General features: G+C 40.8%; 1 protein-coding gene across 4 annotated transcripts in view; it reads left to right on the top strand.

The window, feature by feature from the left end:
* The window catches only part of fam135a (family with sequence similarity 135 member A), a 318,933-nt gene that overhangs the window by 187,362 nt on the left and 112,064 nt on the right, over nucleotides 1-19,507 (top strand). For 3 of the 4 annotated variants that reach the window (XM_043681723.2, XM_043681746.2, XM_087979484.1), the window contains 3 exons: nucleotides 757-834; nucleotides 1,096-1,145; nucleotides 2,833-2,991. In XM_043681723.2, coding sequence (XP_043537658.2) covers nucleotides 757-834; nucleotides 1,096-1,145; nucleotides 2,833-2,991 — 287 coding nt within the window. The remainder of the gene's footprint in view (nucleotides 1-756; nucleotides 835-1,095; nucleotides 1,146-2,832; nucleotides 2,992-19,507) is intronic. The other variant, XM_043681738.2, reaches the window with a different exon arrangement.

A 19,507-nucleotide genomic window follows, 5' to 3' on the forward strand; every position in this document is an offset into this window, starting at 1 on the left:
CTCCAAATTCTTTGGTTTTTTTTCTTGAGAGAGACACCCTGTTGGAAAATTTTCTTCTTGCACATTTCCTAATTTTTTTTTCCACCATTGGTGGCCATTGAAGATAACCAAGTCAGTTGGAATGCCTTTGTTATTGGCTCAATAATGGAATAAGATTTTCAAACAAAACATAAAACTAAATCTTTTGGTCCATAAACAAACTGAGATGCAAAACTAGTGGAAACATTAAACTTTGAAGCTTGTTTAAATGCAGCGTAGTTTGTGGCTTTGTAGCAATTAATTCATTTAAGTCTTTATGGCTAGTATTGTCATTTGTTTGGTAGCCTCCCCCCCCCCCCCCCCCCAATTAGAGTTAGAAAGATATCTACCTTTAACCAGTTACATTAGACTCTAATTTCTGAAATTTTATGCATGATTTATGCAGCTAACCTATATAGAACCCATATAAGTTGCTCTCTTTATATAATATGTTCTTGTGTGGCTTCAGAAAAATGCATTAGAAAGAAGATCTTCTCGTGTATGCTACATTAAGTGTTTCTAACATAGCCATTGTACTAATAAGCTCCATCTTTGCTGTTCTGTTGGATCTTTGTGCTTTGCCATGACATTAAAATTTTCACTTATAATAAAGCCTGAAAGCTTTGCTTGAGGTGTTCTGAGATTGCAATTCAGCAGTTAACCTTAAGACAGGTTGATAGGGTGGAGACCTTAAAAGAGGACACAATAACGAGCACATGTGTACAATCCTATGACTAGCCGTGACCAACATGCAGGTCCTTTATGAGCGTCTTCTCAGAAGAAAATATCCAAGAACGCAGAGGGACACTTTAATAGGTATGTCTATGTCACTTCTAACAGTAAAACTATATTGTTTCCTGTAGATGATTTTGTTCAGAATATTTAATGTAATTTGAAACAATAGAATTCAATGCTGACAGTGTGAGCACATTGAAAGTAATTTGTGTGACTCCTAAAAGATTTTTACAAATCTTGTTCTACAAAATTCAACACACCATAAACCATTTCAAGCAATTTTTTTCTGTTACTTGCTTTTCTAAAGTTAATTGCATTTTAATATAAAACTCCATTTTTCAGAGGAGATTGATGTTGATGCCAGACTTGAAGAACTTTGTGAACAGATAAAGGTATGTAAATTAATATAAATAGTTTTGACCCTGCAGTGATCATAGCTACTTCCTAAATTAGTGCTCCTGTTAAAGGCATTATCTTTATCGTCTATTAATATTTGCATTTATTCCAGCAGTGTAATACAAAAATTCTAGTGCATTCTGAGCTAGAGATATCTCATGTGAAATTAAAATTGAAAGAACTGCAGATACTGGAAATCAGAAACAAAAACTGAAATTGCTGGGAAAGCTCAGCGGGTATAACAGCATCTATGGAGAGAAATCAGAGTTAATGTTTGGATCAACTGACCCTTCTTCAAAACTGTTCAGAGCTTTTCCAGATATATCTCATGCTTTTTTTTAAGAATCCCTACAGTGTGGAAACAGGCCCTTCAGCCCAACAAGTCCACACTGACTCGATGAAGAGTAACCCACCTAGGCCCATACCCCTACCCTATTGTCCCACATTTATCCCTGACTAATGCATCTAGCTTACACACCCCTGAACAGTATGAGCAATTTAGCATGGCAAATTCACCTAACCTGCACATCTTTGCACTGTGGGAGGAAACCGGAATACCTGGAGGAAGTCTATGCAGACAAGGGGAGAATGTGCAAAATCCACACTGACAGCCACCCCAGGTTGGAATTGAACCCCAATCACTGTGAGGCAGCAATGCTAACCATTGAGCCACCCTGCTGCCCCTCTTTGCCCTGTTGTCAAACCTGCCTTAATTTATACTGCAAGTCTATCAAGTTGTGTAGTACTGTTTGCCAAATTTCAAGAGTTTAGTCCCAGCAATCAGAGTTTTTGAATTTTCAGAAAGGTTATGGACCTGCATTCTTGCAGTAAGCCTTGTGTCTGACTTGCTAATTATTAGCAGTGGGAAGGGTATGTTGTTTTTAGAATTGATGCTGGCAGATTTGAATTCTGTATCTAGTTTTATTTTAGCAAACAGAATAAGAGAGCCATCAGTACTTTGATTCTCTGTATTCTCCTCAATATATTTGTGCTTTTTGTATGTAACCAGACAATGACATACTCCCAGTTGCAAAATGCACAATGTCATTATAATAAGAAATCCAGTTGAGTAAAAACATGTAAATGTGTAAAACAGAACATTCGAGAAAACTTGTGTTTTGTTTTATTGATTTGACTTCATCTTGATGTCAACAAGAAGTTATTTATTTTAATTTGAGAGCTTTAAATCTAAGTGAGCATGTTTTCATATTTGAGGAATCTAATTTTTAACCTATCCTCATATCCGTGCATGTCCCTAGATGTGTTTAAGAGTCTGATCATTTAAGATGCTTTGTAACCTGTGCATTCTCATCTTTACATTTCATGGTCAGTTGACTTGTGAGATTTTGAGGTGTGGTCAAATTATTTGTTTTCCCCATCTTCCTCCTTTCATTTTGTGTATATGTATTTAGCAATAAATTCCAATAACTCCCATTTTTTTGGGTAAGAGGGGTTGAAATGTTAGGACGGAAACTGATGCCTCATGAATGTCTTAAGATTATTCTTTCCTTCAATTCTCAAAAATGCAACGAGAACGAAAAAGGCAAGGTGCTATTATTTCTTTAGATTGGGTTCACTTATCCAAAGTGCCATGTAAATGTTTCAAGCCCATTATCCTGAAACGTTTAACATTACTGTTTTGTAAATATAAAGATGGCTTACAGTTTATGTCCTGAATTGTAGCTGAAAGTGGAAAATCCTGATGATCTTCCAGAATTGGTGAACATGGACCTTGCGCAGCTTTGTTCATTGCTAATGGCTCTATGGGCACAGTTTATAGAGATTGTGTCACTACAGGGAGAAGTCTCAGCTTTATTAGCAAAGGAACATCATGTACTTCGTGTGAGTACTCCATCATTCATTCATATGTGAAAGCCTTTACTTGCAAGTTAGACAAATAACCTTAACTAGACATCTATATGTTTGCAGTGCTATAACATGGCTTGGTTTGAGCAATCAATGTTATCCACGTTGAATACATATTTTAATCATATCTGCCCTGTTCTTGCACTCCTTATTCCTCTTCCATCAGCTATCACTTAACTTATTCTCAAATATTGATATAATCTCTACTTAAGTCACCAACTCTTGCATTTAAGAATATGAAAATTAGAAGCAAGAATAGTCCATTTGGCCTGTAAAACCTGCTTACCATTCATTAAGATCTTAGCTGATCCAACTTTGACTTAACCTGCACTTTCCTCCCTGCCTGTCTTCATCTACCATTGTATCCTGTGACTCCCTTGTAGAGATCAAAACTTTATAGCAGGGGCATGCAGACAAATAAGGGGATAGTTGACTATCAGGCAAAGAAATCTTGGCAGGTAGTGCAGGATTCCCTCTGGTCCTGCTCACAAATCATTTTTTTGTTCTGGATACTGATGACTGTGATGGTCCCTTGGAGAGTACAGAAAGTACTATGGCTGGCCCAACTGTATCGGACGGAATGATGATGAGTGGGAGAGAAGTATGATAGGGGATTCATTAGTTCTGGTTGTTTCAGTGCCAATAGACATGACTCCAGGATATATGTTGCTTCCTTGCTGTGATGTCAAAGATGATACAGAGCGGCTACAGGATATTTTCAGATGGAAAGTGGACATTGATCGTGGCCACGTTGATATTAACAATATAAGAAGGAAGGTTGGTATGGCTTTGCAATTGGAATTTACAGAGTTTGATAGAAAATCAGCACCTCAAAAGTAGTAACCACTGGTTGAACTCCCATTGCCATGTACAAGTGATACAAAAATAGGAGGTTAAGACAGTTGAATGTCTGGCTGGAAAGATGTTGCAGGAGGAAATGCTTGAGATTCCTGGAACACTAGGACTGGTTCTGTGTTACTGGCACCTTTGCAAACCGAACTGGCTGCACTTGAGTAGAGCTAGAACTGATTTTCCTCGTGGAGCTTTTGTTAGTGCTGTTGAGAAGATTTTAAATTCACTCAGCAGGGATGTCTGAAGTAGGAGAATATATTAGAGACTAATGCTCAGATACACAAAATTGGGAGAGACGGAGAGCATTGAAATAGAGATTAGTAAGTTCAGAGATGGAGTTAGAGAAAGGAAGAAAGAAATGGAGTCTAAATCAAGGTATACTGCATAATGTATTTGTTGCTAGCCAATAAGGTTGGTAAATTATGGGTGTAAGTAGTCATTTGGATGTAGTGCCATGCAAATTTAAACTCGCCCTATCCTAAAATCCATTGTACAGCTCCTTAGAAAACATTAATGTGGCTGAAAGAAATCCAGGCGTGGGTGTTAAATGTTTCGGGTTACAAGATATTCAGAAAAGATGGAAAAGGAGAAACGGGGTTGGCAGTATAGGTTAAGGCAGTATGTGCATTGCAGTGATTTAGAAATAAATTATCCCAGAGGATTCCAGGACAGAGTGGTTGTCTAGAACTAATGGACAAAAAGGACATGATTATATTTCTTGGCGCAGGCTATAGACCACCAACTGGTAGTAAGGATGTAGAGGAACAAATCTGCAAGGAAATTACAGAGAATATAACTTAGTTATAGTGGTGACTTTGCTTATAGACTAATAACTACAAAGTTCAAAGAGCAGCAAGGGGCAAATACTTTTGGATACTATTTATGGGAATTTTATATGACAGTGCATCCAATCCAGCTGCTCAACCTGGTTCTTGGGAATTAGATGCTCAAGTAGAGCAAGTGTCAGTGGGAGAGCGTTTAGGAGAAGTAGTAAGTCTATCGTAAGGTTTAGATGACTGTGGAACATGACAAAGGGAAATCCAGAGGAGGAAAAATTAACTGGGACATGTTGACTTTAATGGGACAAAGCAGAATTGAATCAAATAGACAGGAACCAAAAGTTGACGCAAGAAACTGTAGCTGAATAATGAACTCTGTTCGAAGAACAGATAGAGGAACAGATAGCATGGGCACAGTTGAGGTATATTACCTCAAAAGAAGATAGGGCAAATAAGCCCACTTCCCTGGATTAAAAAAAAGTACATAGAGTCATAGAGATGTACAGCATAGAAACAGACACTTCAGCCCAACTCCTAGATCTAGACAAAAAAATTGTGTTTATGGCAGGTGCCAGATAAATACTGTTGAGAACCGAGCTTTACATGCAATGTTGAGAACGAAGGTGAAGAGGCAAATAAAAGTAGCAGAGAGGAATTTGAAAAAAACATAGCTAATATAGAAGAGAATTCCCAAGTTTTCTATGGACACTAAATAGACAGAAGGTGGTTTAAAAAAAAAGGATCAGTTCGGATTTTGTACATGGGGGTGGATGGCTGAAGCGTTGGTGAATACTTTGCAACTGCCAGGCCATGGTGACAGAGGAAGAAACTTAAAATTGATGAGGAAGGATTGGATACACTTTCAAGACTTCAAGTTGATGAGGCAATGAGCCTGGGTGAGATGCATTAAGATTATTGAATTAAGTGAGTGGATATTGCACTAGCAATCTTTTGGTCTCCTCTAGACTTAGACAGTTGCAGAGGTTAGCAGAATTGCAAATATAACAGCCTGTTTCTAAAAAGGTTTACGTAAAGATAAGCCCAATAATAACAGACCAGTCACTTTAACTCCAATCGTAGAGGAACCTCTTGAATCAATTATTTTGAATTATTTAGTTAATTTTTTTTTTATTCACTCATGGTGGCGTGGACATTTGCAGCTGGCCAGCATTTATTGTCCGTCCCTAGTTGCGCTTGAGAAGATCCTGGTGAGCTGCAATCTTGAACCACACCAATCCTCATGCTGTAGATTGGCTCACAATGCCATTTGGGAGGGAATTCCAGAATTTTGACCAGCAACAGTGAACGAACAGTAATATATTTCCAAGTCAGGATGATGAATGGCTTGGAGAGGAACTAGCAGGTAATGATTTCCCATGTATATACTGCCAATGTCCTCCTTGATGGAAATGTTCATGGATTTGGATGGTGCTGTCCGATGATTGTTGGTGAATTTCTGCAAGCATCTTATAGATAGGACACACTGCTGCTACTGAGTGTTGGTGGAGTGAAGTGGGTGCTTGTGGATATGGTACCAATGAAGTAGGCTGCTTTGTCCTGGATAGTATTGAGTTTGATTGTCATTGGAAATGCACCCATCCAGGCAAGCAGGGTGTATTCCATCACAATCCTAACTTCTGCCTTTTAGATAGAGAACAGCTTTGGGGACTCAATTACTTGCAGCCATATTTCAAGCCTCTAACCTGCTCTTTTTCTCACTGAAGACAAAAGATTTCTGTTATGGGAAGGTGGAGAAATAATATTAATAAATGGGTCTTTGATTGACAGGATGCAATGAGAGGAGTTCCACAGAGGGTCAATGCTGGGAACTCCACTTTATTTTTTCCAATTTACAGTGCATTAATGATTTAGATGAGCAAAGCCAAGGTATGGTAGCTAACTTTGCAGATGACACAAGTATAGGTAAGAACATATGTTGTGAAGATGACTAAGAAAATTGCAGATGGATGTAGATAGGTTGAATGAGTAAGCAAAAATCTGCCAGATGGCAAGCATAATGTGGGGGAAGAAAGTGAAATTATTCATTTCGTCAGGAAGAATGAATCAGCAGAGTAATACTTAACTGAATGACTAGAAATCTGAGGTGCAGAGGGAATTAGATATTTTAGTGCATGGGAATTTAACATAAAAGACAGGTATCTTGCATCTTGTGTGGAGAGAGAAACACAGTCAACATTGAGTCCAATTTTACTCTTTATCTTGAAGAATCAAAACATTAACTCTGTTTCTCTCTCCACATCTACTGCCTGTCCTGGTGAGTTTCTCCAGCACCCTTTATTTCAGATTTACAACTTCTGCAGTATTTTGATTTGCATAAAAGTAAAGATACTCTGCTTCAGCTCTACAGGACATTGGCAAGATCACATCTCTAATGCTGGGCACAGTTTTGGTCTCCTTACTTAAGGATGTAAATACATTTAAGATGCTTCGGGGTGATTTACTAGATTGATACTTGAAATGAGTCATTGTTGGATAAGTTGGGCTTGTTCCCCTGGAGTATAGAAGAATAACAAAAAATAGCAAGGCAAGGAAGTACTTAAATGAGAGGATACCAAGAAGGTCAGAGGGATCTTGTGGTGTTTGCGATTTGCCTAAAGGTGGCTGATGAGGGTAGTTAAAAAGGCATATGGGACACTTGTCTTCATCAGTTGTGGCATAGATAAAAAGAACAGGAAGATCATGTTTGAGCTGTACAGAACTTTAGTTAGGCTTCAGCTGGAATATTCTGCAGTTCTGGTCACTAGATCGTAGGAAGGCTCTAATTCCATTGGACGGGGTGCAGAGTGCCTTCACCAGGATGCTGCCTGGGATGGAGCACTTTAGCTCTAAGAGAGCTGGATAAGCTCAGGTTGTTTTCTTTGGGGCAGAGAAGATTGGGGGGGGAGGGGGGGTTGGTTGCGGTTGTGGGTGATCCTGATGTATGTGCGTATGTTTATGTGGGGCATGGATAGGGTAATAGAAAACAGCTGTTCCCCTTAGTCAAAAGCAGAAAGACAAGGAGGCACAATTTTAAAGTGGAAGGCAGGTGGTTTAGAGGGGGCGTTGAGGAAATATTTTGCATCCGGAGGGTGGTGGAGTCTGGAATCCACTGCCTGGGAGTCACGGAAAAATGTGGGAAAAATTAGCCAGAGTTAGGGTACACACATTGAGACAGAATCACGTTTCATTAACTTGCTAGAGTTTATGAAGAGTTAACAGGGTGATGTGGTTTACATAGATTTCCAAAGGGTATTTGATCCAGTGCCCCATAATAGACTTCTGAGGGAAGTTATTGGTGATGAAATAAATGGAACAGTGGCAACATGAATATAAAGTTGGCTGAGAAGTAGGAAACAAAGTGAACACTTTTCAAGCTGGGAAAAGGCTCGTAGTAGAGATCTCTAGGGGTCAGTTTCCCAGGGATCTAACTTTCCCTGACATAAATTAAAATTTGAGGACCTGGTGTGGACAGTTTCCAAGGTAGAGGATCAAATAAAACTTAGAAACATTTTAGACTGTGAAAATAGTGTAAGGGCATTGACAAGTTGGTAGAATGTGTAAATAGATTAGATTCCCTACAGTGTGGAAACACGCCATTTGGCCCAACTAGTCCACACCGACCCTCCGAAGAGTAACCCACCCAGACCCATTTCTCTCTGACTAATGCATCTAATATTATGGGCAATTTAGCATGGCCAATTCACCTAACCTGCACATCTTTGGACTGTGGCACCCAGAGGAAACCGGGTGCAAACATAGGGAGAATGTGCAAACTCCACACACACAGCAGCCCAAGGCTGGAATTGCACCTGGGTCCCTGGTGCTGTGAGGCAGCAGTGCTAACCACTGAGCCATCATGCTGCCCAAATAGTTACAGATGAAGTCAATGCAGTGGAGGGTGAGTTAATATATTTTGGTAGAATGAATGTAGGGATACAGTATGGTAAAAGATTAAAGAAATAAAGACACACGAGTATATGTAGGCTTACGTTAAAGGTGGAAGGGTACTTATAAGGAGTAGTTCATAAATAAGGGCAGATGATACCGGGTTAAAGAGGTTATGTTTTCTGTAAGTTACTGCTTTGACCTTAACTGGCATATGGCATATATTTCTAAACACACTTTAGGAAAGTTCTGAAAACATTGGCAAAAGGTTTAGAGGTATGTGAGAATGGTTGACTAGAAACTTCAGTTGTGAAGATAGATCAAAATATTGGAGCAAAAACAGAAATTGTTTGAAAATCTCAGCAGGACTGTCAGCATTTGGAGAGAAATCAGAATCAACATTTTGGTTCTTCAGAACTCATGATAGCTAGGAAATGGATGATTTTTATGCGGAGGGTATGATGGGGCAGAATAAAAGAGAAGCGCAGTTGAACAGACAAGGAGTGGATCGAGATCAGACTATGAGAATGAATAGCTGCTAATAGGAATGATTAGTAGCTGACAATGGGTTGTGTGTGGTAGCAGCCCATGTGATGACACAGCATAGTGTGTGGAGTGGGGGAAACCATGGGGAAAGGTGCTTAAGCCCTGAAATTATTAAGGCGATATTAAGGCTGTAGGGTTCCCACCCTGAAAATGAGGTGCTGTTCTTCCAGCAAGTGCTAAACTTTGCTGGAGCACTGCAACAAACCTGAGACATGGGTGATGGATCTTGGAAAGAGAAAGGCTAAGAGAAGACTTGATGGAAATTTTCAAAATTGTGGAAGATCTGGACAGTGTAGATAAGGATAAACTATTTCCTGATCACAAAGATCAAAAGTGTGAAAACACACACAAGGTAGTTTGCAAGAAAGGCAAATATGATGTAAGAAAAATCTTTTTTGCATAATGAATGAGTTGGGTTGAATTGCATTGCCTGGAAGTGTGGTGAAGGCAGATTTAATCTAGTCATTCAAGAAGGCATTATGTGATGATTTAAATAGAAATATTATTCAAGATTACAGGGAATAGGCAAGTATGGCACTGAGTCATAATACCTATTGAAAGAGCTAGTGCAGGCACAATGGGGCAGAACAGCCTCCTTCTGCGGTTTAACAACACTCTTGATTCTGAAATCTGTCTGAAATATATTCAGTGACTTCTCTCGACTGCTGTCTGGGTTAAAGAATTCCACGAATTACCCTCAGAGAAGAAATTCCTCCTCATCGCTGTCTTAAATAGGAGATCACTTATTTTGAAACAGGAATGGCATTGGCATAGTGGTAATGTCTCTAGGATAGTAATCCAAAGGTCCAAACTATTATTCTAACACATGGATTCAAATCCCATCACTACAGATAGTCGAATTTGAATTCAATTAATAATATTGAAATTAAAAGCTAGTCCATGGCAACAGTGAAATCATTACTGATTGTCATAAAAATCCATCACTCATTGGCCTTTCAGAACACAAATCTGCTATCCTTACCAGCCTAACCTACAGCAGTATTTCCCTCTGAAATAACCTAGCAAGCCACTCGTATCAACAACTGCAAGAAATGCCAAAGAAAGGAATGAAGCCATACAAATGATTCTGGGTAAGCCAACTTGAAGGACAGGAAAAATTTGTGGCTGTAACAACTGTACCTTTTTTGAGGTATTTTAGGTGTTGGAGCTGATTTCCTTGAATTTCAGGAGCAGCAATTATTGTTCTATAAACTTGCATTGTTTTGGATCTTTGGAGGAAAAAAAGTCAAAACAATGGCACTTTTAAAAGGGAGAATGACAGACAATAGCCAGCACATGGAGTGTGAAAGAGAGAGAGAGAAAGAAAGAAACCCACACTGCTAACTGACACAGCAGTGAATCTGCGCAGTTACTGCTTTTGCCATTTGAGTTTATGTATCGCTGGACATCAGAGTATGTCTAGGAAAAAATTAACAAACAGCAAAATTCACAACTAATCTTGGAGGAACCTGTTTGGGAGAGGTCACAGCATAGAAACAGGTAAGTGTATAATTGTAAGTGTAGTCTTGCTGTAAATCTACAGTAGTGAGCAGTGTAGGTTATTTATTGATTATATGTTACTAAGATCTGTCTCTTGATCAAACGTTAAAAATATAAACCATAGAATTAAGTTAGCCTGGAGTAGTGTTTTGTATAGCAATACGACGGTACTATTCTCTGGGTCTGCAGATTGGTAAGAACAAAAATAGCCTTTAGTAGAGTCATATGCTCCTCTTGTCGGATGTGGGAGTTTCGAGAGAGTTCACATGTTACTGAGGATTATATCTGCAATAAATGTCGTTGGTTGTGAATTCTATCATACCTAATGGATCGGTTAGAGCAACAGGGGCAATGAGGAATTTACAACAGCAAGGAGTGTGATGGATGACAGTTATACGCAGGGAGAAAAGCTGCAGATACAGTTACATAGAGGGGTTAACTCCAGGAGAGGTAGGCAGGCTATGCAGGAGTCTTCTGTGGCTATCCCCATTTCAAACAAGTATGCTGTTTTGGCAAATGTAGGGGGGTGATGGATTCTCAGGGGAATGCAGCAGGAACAGCTAAGTTTCTGATGTCAAGACAGGCTCTAATGTAATGCGGGATATGGTGGGTTCCAAGTGATCGATCGTGTTAGGGGACTCTCTAGTCAGAGCCACAGACAGACGTTTCCGCAGCTAGCAGCGGAAAATCGGAATGGTGTGTTGCCTCCCTGGTGCCAAGATCAAGGATGTCTCAGAGAAGGTGCAGAATGTTCTCAAAGGGGAGAAGGACCAGCAGGATGTCATTGTACACATTGGAACCAACCACATAGGAAGGGAAAAGGATGAGATTTTGAAGGGAGAATATAGAAAGTTAGACAGGAATTCAAAAAGGAGGTTCTCGAGGGTAGTAATATCTGGATTACTCCAGTGCTAAGAGCTAGTGAGGGTAGGAATAGGAAGGTAGAGCATGGCTGAGGAGCTGGTGTATTGGAGAAGGATTCACATTTTTGGATTATTGCAATGTTGTCTAGGTTAGAAGTGACCTGTAAAGAAGGATGGATTTCACCTGAATTGGAAGGGGACTACTCTACTCAGGGAGATTTGCTAGAGCTGATCGGGAGGATTTAAAGTGGTAAGGTGGGGAGGTGGGTGAGGGTGGGACCAAGGGAGATAGATCCATTTGCGTTTGGTACAGTTGGGAAAAGGAGCGAGGCAAAGATTCAGGGCAGGCAAGAACAAAGCAGAGAACTGATACGACTGATAAATTAACCTGCATTTACCTCAATGCAAGAGGCCTAACAGGGAAGGCAGATGAACTCAGGGCATGGTGAGGAACATGGGACTGGGTTATCATAGCAATAACAGAAACATGGCTCAGGGATGGACAGGACTGGCAGTTTAATGTTCCAGGATATGAATACTACAGGAAGGATAGAAAGAAGGGCAAGAAAGGAGGGAGCATGGCGTTTTTGATAAGGGATTGGATTACAACTGTACTTAGGAAGGATATTCCTGGAAATACATCCAGGGAAGTTATTTGGGTGGAACTGAAAAATAAGAAAGGGATGAACACTTTATTGGGATTATATTGCAGACCCCCTAATAGTCAGAGGGAAATTGAGAAACAAATTTGTAAGGAGATTTCAGTTATCTATAAGAATAATATGGTTATGGTCGGGGATTTTAACTTTCCAAACATAAACTGGGACTGCCACAGTACTCAGGGTTTAGATGGAGAGGAATTTGTTAAGTGTGTACAAGAAAACTTTGAGTCAGTATGTGAATATACCTACTAGAGAAGGTAAAAAAAACTTGACCTACTCTTGGGAAATAAAGCAGGGTAGGTGACTGAGGTGCCAGTGGGGGAGCACTTTGGGGCCAGTGACCATAATTCTATTAGTTTTAAAATAATAATGAAAAAGGATAGACCAGATCTAAAAGTTGAAGTTCTAATTTGGAGGAAGGCTAATATTGACGGCATTAGGCAAAAACTTTCAAAATCTGATTGGGGGCAGATGTTCGCAGGTAAAGGGATGGCTGGAAAATGGGAAGCCTTTAGAAGTGAGATGATGAGAGTCCAGAGACAGTATATTCCTCTTAGGGTAATAAGAATGGCTGGTAGGTGATTACTGGATGTCTAAAGAAATTGAGGGTTCAGTTAAACAAAGAAGGAAGCATATGTCAGGTATACAGAGGAGAGATCGAGTGACTCCTTAGAGTATAAAGGCAGTAGGAGTATACTTAAGAGGGAAATTAGGAGGGCAAAAAGGGGACATGAGATAGCTTTGGCAAATACGGTTAAGGAGAATCTGAAGAGTTTTTACAAATGCATGAAAGACAAAAGTGTAACTAAGGAGAGAATAGGATCCCTCAGACTAGCAAGATGGCCTTTGTGTGGAGCCGCAGGGGGAGATAGTAAATGAGTATTTTACATTAGTGTTTACAGTGGAGAAGGACATGAAAGATATAGAATGTGTGGAAATAGATGGTGACATGTTGAAAAATGTCCATATTACAGTGGAGGAGGTGCTGGATATCTTGAAACGCATAAAGGTGGATAAATCCCCACGACCTGATCAGGTGTACCCTAGATTTCTGTGGGAAGCTAGGGAAGTGTTTGCTGGGCCTTTTCTGAGATATTTGTCTCATCGATAGTCACAGATGAAGTGCCGGAAGACTAGAGGTTGGCTAACATGGTGCCACTATTTAAGAAAGATGACAAGCAAGAGCGAGGGTACTATTGACCGGTGAGCCTGAAATTGGTGATGGGCGAGTTTTTGGAGGCAATCCTGAGGGACAGGATTTACATGTATTTGGAAAAGCAAGGACTGATTAGGGATAGTCAGCATAGCTTTGTGCGTGGGAAATCATGCCTCACGAACTTGATTGAGTTTTTTTGAATAAGTAACAAGGAGAATTGGTGAGGGCAGAGCAGTGGATGTGATCTATATGGACTTCAGTAAGGCGTTCAGCAGGTACCCCATGGGAGACTGCTTAGCAAGGTTAGATCTCATGAAATACAGGAAGAACTAGCCATTTGGATACAGAACTGGCTCAAAGGTAGAAGGGTTGTTTTTCAGACTGGAGGCCTGTGACCAGTAGAGTGCCACAAGGATCGGTGTTGGTCCATTACGTTTTGTCATTTATATAAATGATTTGGATATGAACATAGGCGGTATAATTAGTAACTTTGCAGATGATGCCAAAATTGGCAGTGTAGTGGACAGCGAAGAAGGTTACCTCAGATTACAACAGGATCTTGATCAGATGGGCCAATGAACTGAGGAGTAGCAGATGGAGTTTAGTTTAGATAAATGCAAGGTGCTGCATTTTGGGAAAGCAAATCTTAGCAGGACTTATACACTTAACGGTAAGGTCCTAGCGACTGTTACTGAACAAAGAGACCTTGGAGTGCAGGTTCATAGCTCCTTGAACGTAGAGTCACAGGTAGGTAGGATAATGAAGAAGGCGTTTAGTATGCTTTTTTTTTATTTATCAGAGCCTTGATTATAGGAGTTGGGAGGTCATGTTGCAGCTGTACAGGACATTGGTTAGGCCATTTCTGGAATATTACATGCAGTTCTGCTCTCCTTCCTATCGGAAAGATGTTGTGAAACTTGAAAGGGTTCAGGAAAGATTTACAAGGATGTTGCCAGGGTTTGGAGGATTTGAGCTATAGGGAGAGGTTGAATAAGCTGGAGCTCTTTTCTGTGGAGCATTGGAGGTTGAAGGGTGACCTTATAGAGGTTTATAAAATCATGAGGGGCATGGATAGGGTAAATAAACAAAGTCTCTTCCCTGGGGTGGGGGAATCCAGAGCAAGAGAGCATAGGTTTAGGGTGAGAGGGGAAAATAAAGAAGGGACCTAAGGGACAACTTTTTCACGCAGAGGGTGGTGCGTGTACAGAATGAGCTGCCAGAGGATGTGATGGAGGCTAGTACAATTGCAGCTTTTAAAAGGCATTTGGATGGGTATATGAATAGGAAGAGTTTGAAGGGATATGGGCCAAGTGATGTCAAATGGGGCTAGGTTATGTTGGGATATCTGGTCGGCATGGACGAGTTGGACCGAAGGGTCTTTTTCCATGCTGTACATCTCTATGACTGAATCATCCAGTATCATCCTTGACATCAGAGATGACAATGGCACACCCAGCCCTATCAACACTGACAAGTCCTCCTTATTAATATCTGTAGAATAATTATCTAACAAATATGCTTATAACAGACAATGTCCCAGATGCCACCATTACTGTCCTGGACATGTCCTGACTCACTGACAGAATAGACCCACCAGATGTCTACATAGTGAGTACCATCAGGTAGACGTTGTCCTTGGAATCCTAAACAGGATTGACTGTGAACATGGTAAAATTTGTGGCATCAGGTAAAATGTGGGCAATAAAGACTCCTGCAGATTACCACCTACACCATCTCCTCAAACAAATGAACCTCCACGATGAACTTCATTTCGAAGAAGCACTGAAGAAGCACGGGCTCAGAATGTACACTGGATTATCTGCAATCAAAAGTAATTCAGTATTAGTACAACTGGCCGGCCTGGCTGAGTCTGAAGCAGCCTAACTGCTATACTGGATCTGCAAAAGGTGGTAGTGGAACAACAAGAAATAACTAGCTTAACACTGGTATCACCAATCTACCTGTCACAGATAATCTGTCTTTTACAGTATTGATAGTATTGACCACTGCATGGTCTTTGTGGTGACAAAATCCAGTCATCACATTGAAGATACACTTCATTATGTTGTCTGACATTGTGTGACACTATCACTCTGCTAAATGGGATAAATTTCAAACCTAGTAATTCAAAACTGGATATCATCCAGGCACTAAGGACAATCAGCGGGAGAAGAATTGCATTCAACCAAAATGTGTAACCTTGTGACCCAACATGTTCTGTTTTCCACTGTGAAAACTGAACCAGTGAAGATTATAGAAAGGCATGCCAGGCGTTGTCAACCTATGACACAGGACATCTTGCATGCCGGTCAGTGTAAGTAAATAGTGATAGACACACGTAAGTGATTCTGCATCAAGGGATCATGTCTAAACTCTGAGTCTTGCCATATCCAGTATGAATGACGGTGAGTAATTAAACAGCTAACCAAAGGAGCAGGCTTCGCAAATACCCTCATCCTCAGTAATTGAGAAATCTAGTACGTCAATGTGATAAACAAGGCCTAAGTATTTGCATCCATTTTCAGCCGCAAGTGGTAAATGGATGATCTATTCATGATGGCTATCTTAAGGCAATTAGATTAATTCCATGTGAAATCAAGAAACAATTAATTCAGCTCATGTCTCCCCAGAGCCTGCTCACTATCTAGAGGGCACAAGTTAAAAGTTACGTGTATGCTTTGTTTACTTGAATGGGTGCAGCTTCAATAAAATTCAAGCTGCTCAGCACTATCCAGGACAAAGCAGCCTACTTGATTAGTACCCAGCACCAATGTACACTCTCTCCATCACTGAAGCCCAGTCTCAGCTGTCTGTACCTTCTCTAAGATGCACTCCGGCTCCTTCCACAGCACCTTACATACATAGAACATTACAGTACAGTACAGGCCCTTCAGCCCTTGATGTTGCGCCAATCTGTGGAACCAATCTGAAGCCTATCTATCCCAACACTATTCCATTTTCAGTCATATGTTTATCCAGTGACCATTTAAATGCCCTTACAGTTGGCGAGTCTACTACTGTTGCAGGCAGTGCGTTCCACGCTCCTCCTCCTCTCTGAGTAAAGGAACTGCCTCTGACATCTATCACCCCTCAACTTAAAGCTATGTCCCCTCATGCTAGCCATCACCATCCAAGGAAAAAGGCTCTCACTGTCCACCCCTTCTAACCCTTATGAAAGGGGAACCTTATCAAATGCTTTACTGAAATCCATATACACCACATCAACTGCTTTACCCACATCCACCTATTTGGTCACCATCTCAAAGAACTCTAAGGTTTGTGTAGCATGACCTACCCTTCACAAAATCGTGTTGACTATCCTAATCAACTTATTCCTCCCTAGATGATTATAAATCCTAACTTTTTAAAATCTGTTCCAACACTTTACCCATAACCGAAGTAAGGCTCACTGGTCGATAATTACCAGTGCTGTCTCTACTCCCCATCGTGAACAAAGGGACAATATTTGCTAGTCTCCAGTCTTCTGGCACTATTCCTATAGTCAATGACAACATAAAGATCAAAGCCATTGGCTCTGCAAACTCCTCTCTGGCTTCCCAGAGAATCCTCGGATAAATCCCATCCGGCCCAGGGGACTTATCTACTTTCACACTTCCTGGAATTGCTAATAACGCCTCCTAGTCGAGTAGACTGCATCTCAGTATTCGCCTGGACAACATTGCCTTTTTCTAGTGTGAACACTGACAAAACAATATTCATTTACCGTTTCCCCATCTCCTCGGACTCCATGCTCAACTTCCCACTACTATCCTTATCTTTTTCTAATCATTCTTTTATTTCTGATATACTTAGAGAAAGCTTTAGGGTTTTCCTTGATCTTACCTGCTAATAACTTCTCATGTCCCCTCCTGACTCTTTTCGCTCGACCACTTCCTCCCTATATGACAGGTATATGCTTATCAAGGACACGCTGTAACTGTTCCTTGAATAAGCTCCACATTTCAATTATGCCCATCCCCTGCAGTTTCCTTCCCCATCCTAGGCATCCTAATTCTTGCCTAATCGCATCATAATTGCCTTTCCCCCAGCAATAACTCTTGCCCACATTATATACCTATCACTTTCCATCGCTAAAGTAAACATAACCGAACCTACCTCCAAATCTAACACCTGGCCATGTTCATTACCCAATACCAAATCCAATGTGACCTCACCCCTTGTTGGCTTGTCTGTGTCAGGAAAACCTCTTGCACATATTGGATAAAAACTTACCCATCTAAAGTACTTGAACTATAGTATTTACACTCGATATTTGGAAAATTTAAGTCCCCCATAACAACCACCCTATTACGCTTGCTCGTATCCAGAATTATCTTTGCTATCCTTTCGTTTACATCTCTGGAACTATTCGGAGGCCTGTAGAAAACTCGCAACAGGGTGACCTCTCCTTTCCTTTTCTCACCTTAGTCCACAATACCTCAGTAGACAAGTCCTCATTAAATGTCCTTTCTGCTACCGAAATACTGTCCTTGACTACCAATGCCACACCTCATCCTCTTTTACCATCTTCTCTATTCTTACTGAAACATCTCAGTCCCGGAACCTGTAACAACCATTCCTGTCCCTGGAATGACCACAACATCGAAGTCCCAGGTACCAACCCATGCTGCAAGTTCACCCACCTTATTCCGGAATGCTCCTGGCGTTGAAGTAGACACACTTCAAAGCACCTTCCTGCTTGCTGGTGGACTCTTGCAACCTTGAAACTGTATTTCTGACCTCATTACTGTCAACCTCCTGGACACTGGGCCTACATATTTGGTTCCCTTCTTCTGTTGAATTAATTTAAACCCTCCCAAACATAATTAGTAAATTTGCCCCCCAGGTTCAGATGTAGACCATCCTGTTTGTAGAGGTCCCAGAATGAGACCCAATTATCGAGGTATCCGAAACCCGCCCTCCTGCACCATTCCTGTTGCCACATGTTCAACTCCTCTCTCTCCCTATTCCTTGCCTTGCTATCGTGTGACATGGGCAACAAACCAGAGATAACAACTCTGTTTGTTCTAGCACTAAGCTTCCACCCTAGCTCCCTAAATTTCTGCCTTAAATTCCCATCCCTTTTCCTACCAATGCTCTTAGTACCTATGTGGACCACGACTTCGGTCTGCTCCCCTTCCTCGTTAACGATCCCGAAAATACAGACCTCTGGCACTACTTCCTAGAAGATGTCTTACTAACTTGATTGAGATTTTTGAAGAAATAACAAGGAGGATTGATGCAGGTAGAGTGGTGGACATGATTTAGTAAGGCATTCGACAAGGTTAGTCATGGTAGACTGGTTAGCTACGTTAGATCACGTGGAATACAGAACTGCCTCAAAGTTAGAGGACAGAGGATAGTGAGGTAGGGTTGGTTTTTAGATTGGAGGGCTGTGACCCAAGGTTTGCCATAAGGATCGGTGCTGGCTCCACTGCTTTTTATCATTTTATATAAATGATTTGGATGTGAACATAGGAGATGCAGTTAGTAAGATTGCAGAAGACACCAAAATTGTGGACAGTGAAGAAGGTTACCTCAGAGTACAATGCGATTTTGATCAGATGAGCTATTGGGCCGAGGAGTAGCAAATGGAGTTTAATTTAGATAAATGCAAGGGGCTCCATTTTGAAAAGGCAAATAAGGGCAGGGCTTATAGGTTCCAGGGGAGTGTTGCTGAACAAAAAGACCGTGGAGTGCAGACACATAGTTCCTTGAAAGTGGAGTGCAAGAAAGTCAAGATGGTGAAGAAGACTTTTGGTATGCTTACCAAAGGGCATTTGTCAATGTATTGAGTATAGAGGTTGGGAGGTCATGGTGCAGCTGTACAGGACATTGATTCAGCCACTTTTGGAATGTTGTATGCAATTCTGGTCTCCCTGCTATAGGAAGAATGTTGTGAAATTTGAAAGGGTTCAGAAAATATTTATGTGGATATTCCCAAGGTTGGACGGATTGAGCTGTAGAGAGAGGTTGAGTAGGTGAGGCTGTTTTCCCTGGAGCTTCGGAGGCTGAGCAGTGACCTTATAGAGGTTTATAAAATCATGTGTGGATAGGGTGAATAGCCAAGGTCTTTTTTTTGGAGTAGAGCAGTACAGAACTAGAGGACATAGGTTTAAAGTGGGAAGGTAAAGATTTTAAAAGGACCTAAGGGGCAAAGTTTTCACAAAGAAGATTGTGCGTGTATGGAGTGAGCTGGCAGAGGAAGTGGTGGAGGCTGGTACAGTTACAACATTTAAAAGGCACATA

Source organism: Chiloscyllium plagiosum, unplaced genomic scaffold (genome assembly GCF_037043375.1).
Source record: "Chiloscyllium plagiosum isolate Xiang-an unplaced genomic scaffold, Cpla_swu_hap1 HiC_scaffold_3, whole genome shotgun sequence".
Lineage (NCBI taxonomy): Eukaryota > Metazoa > Chordata > Chondrichthyes > Orectolobiformes > Hemiscylliidae > Chiloscyllium > Chiloscyllium plagiosum.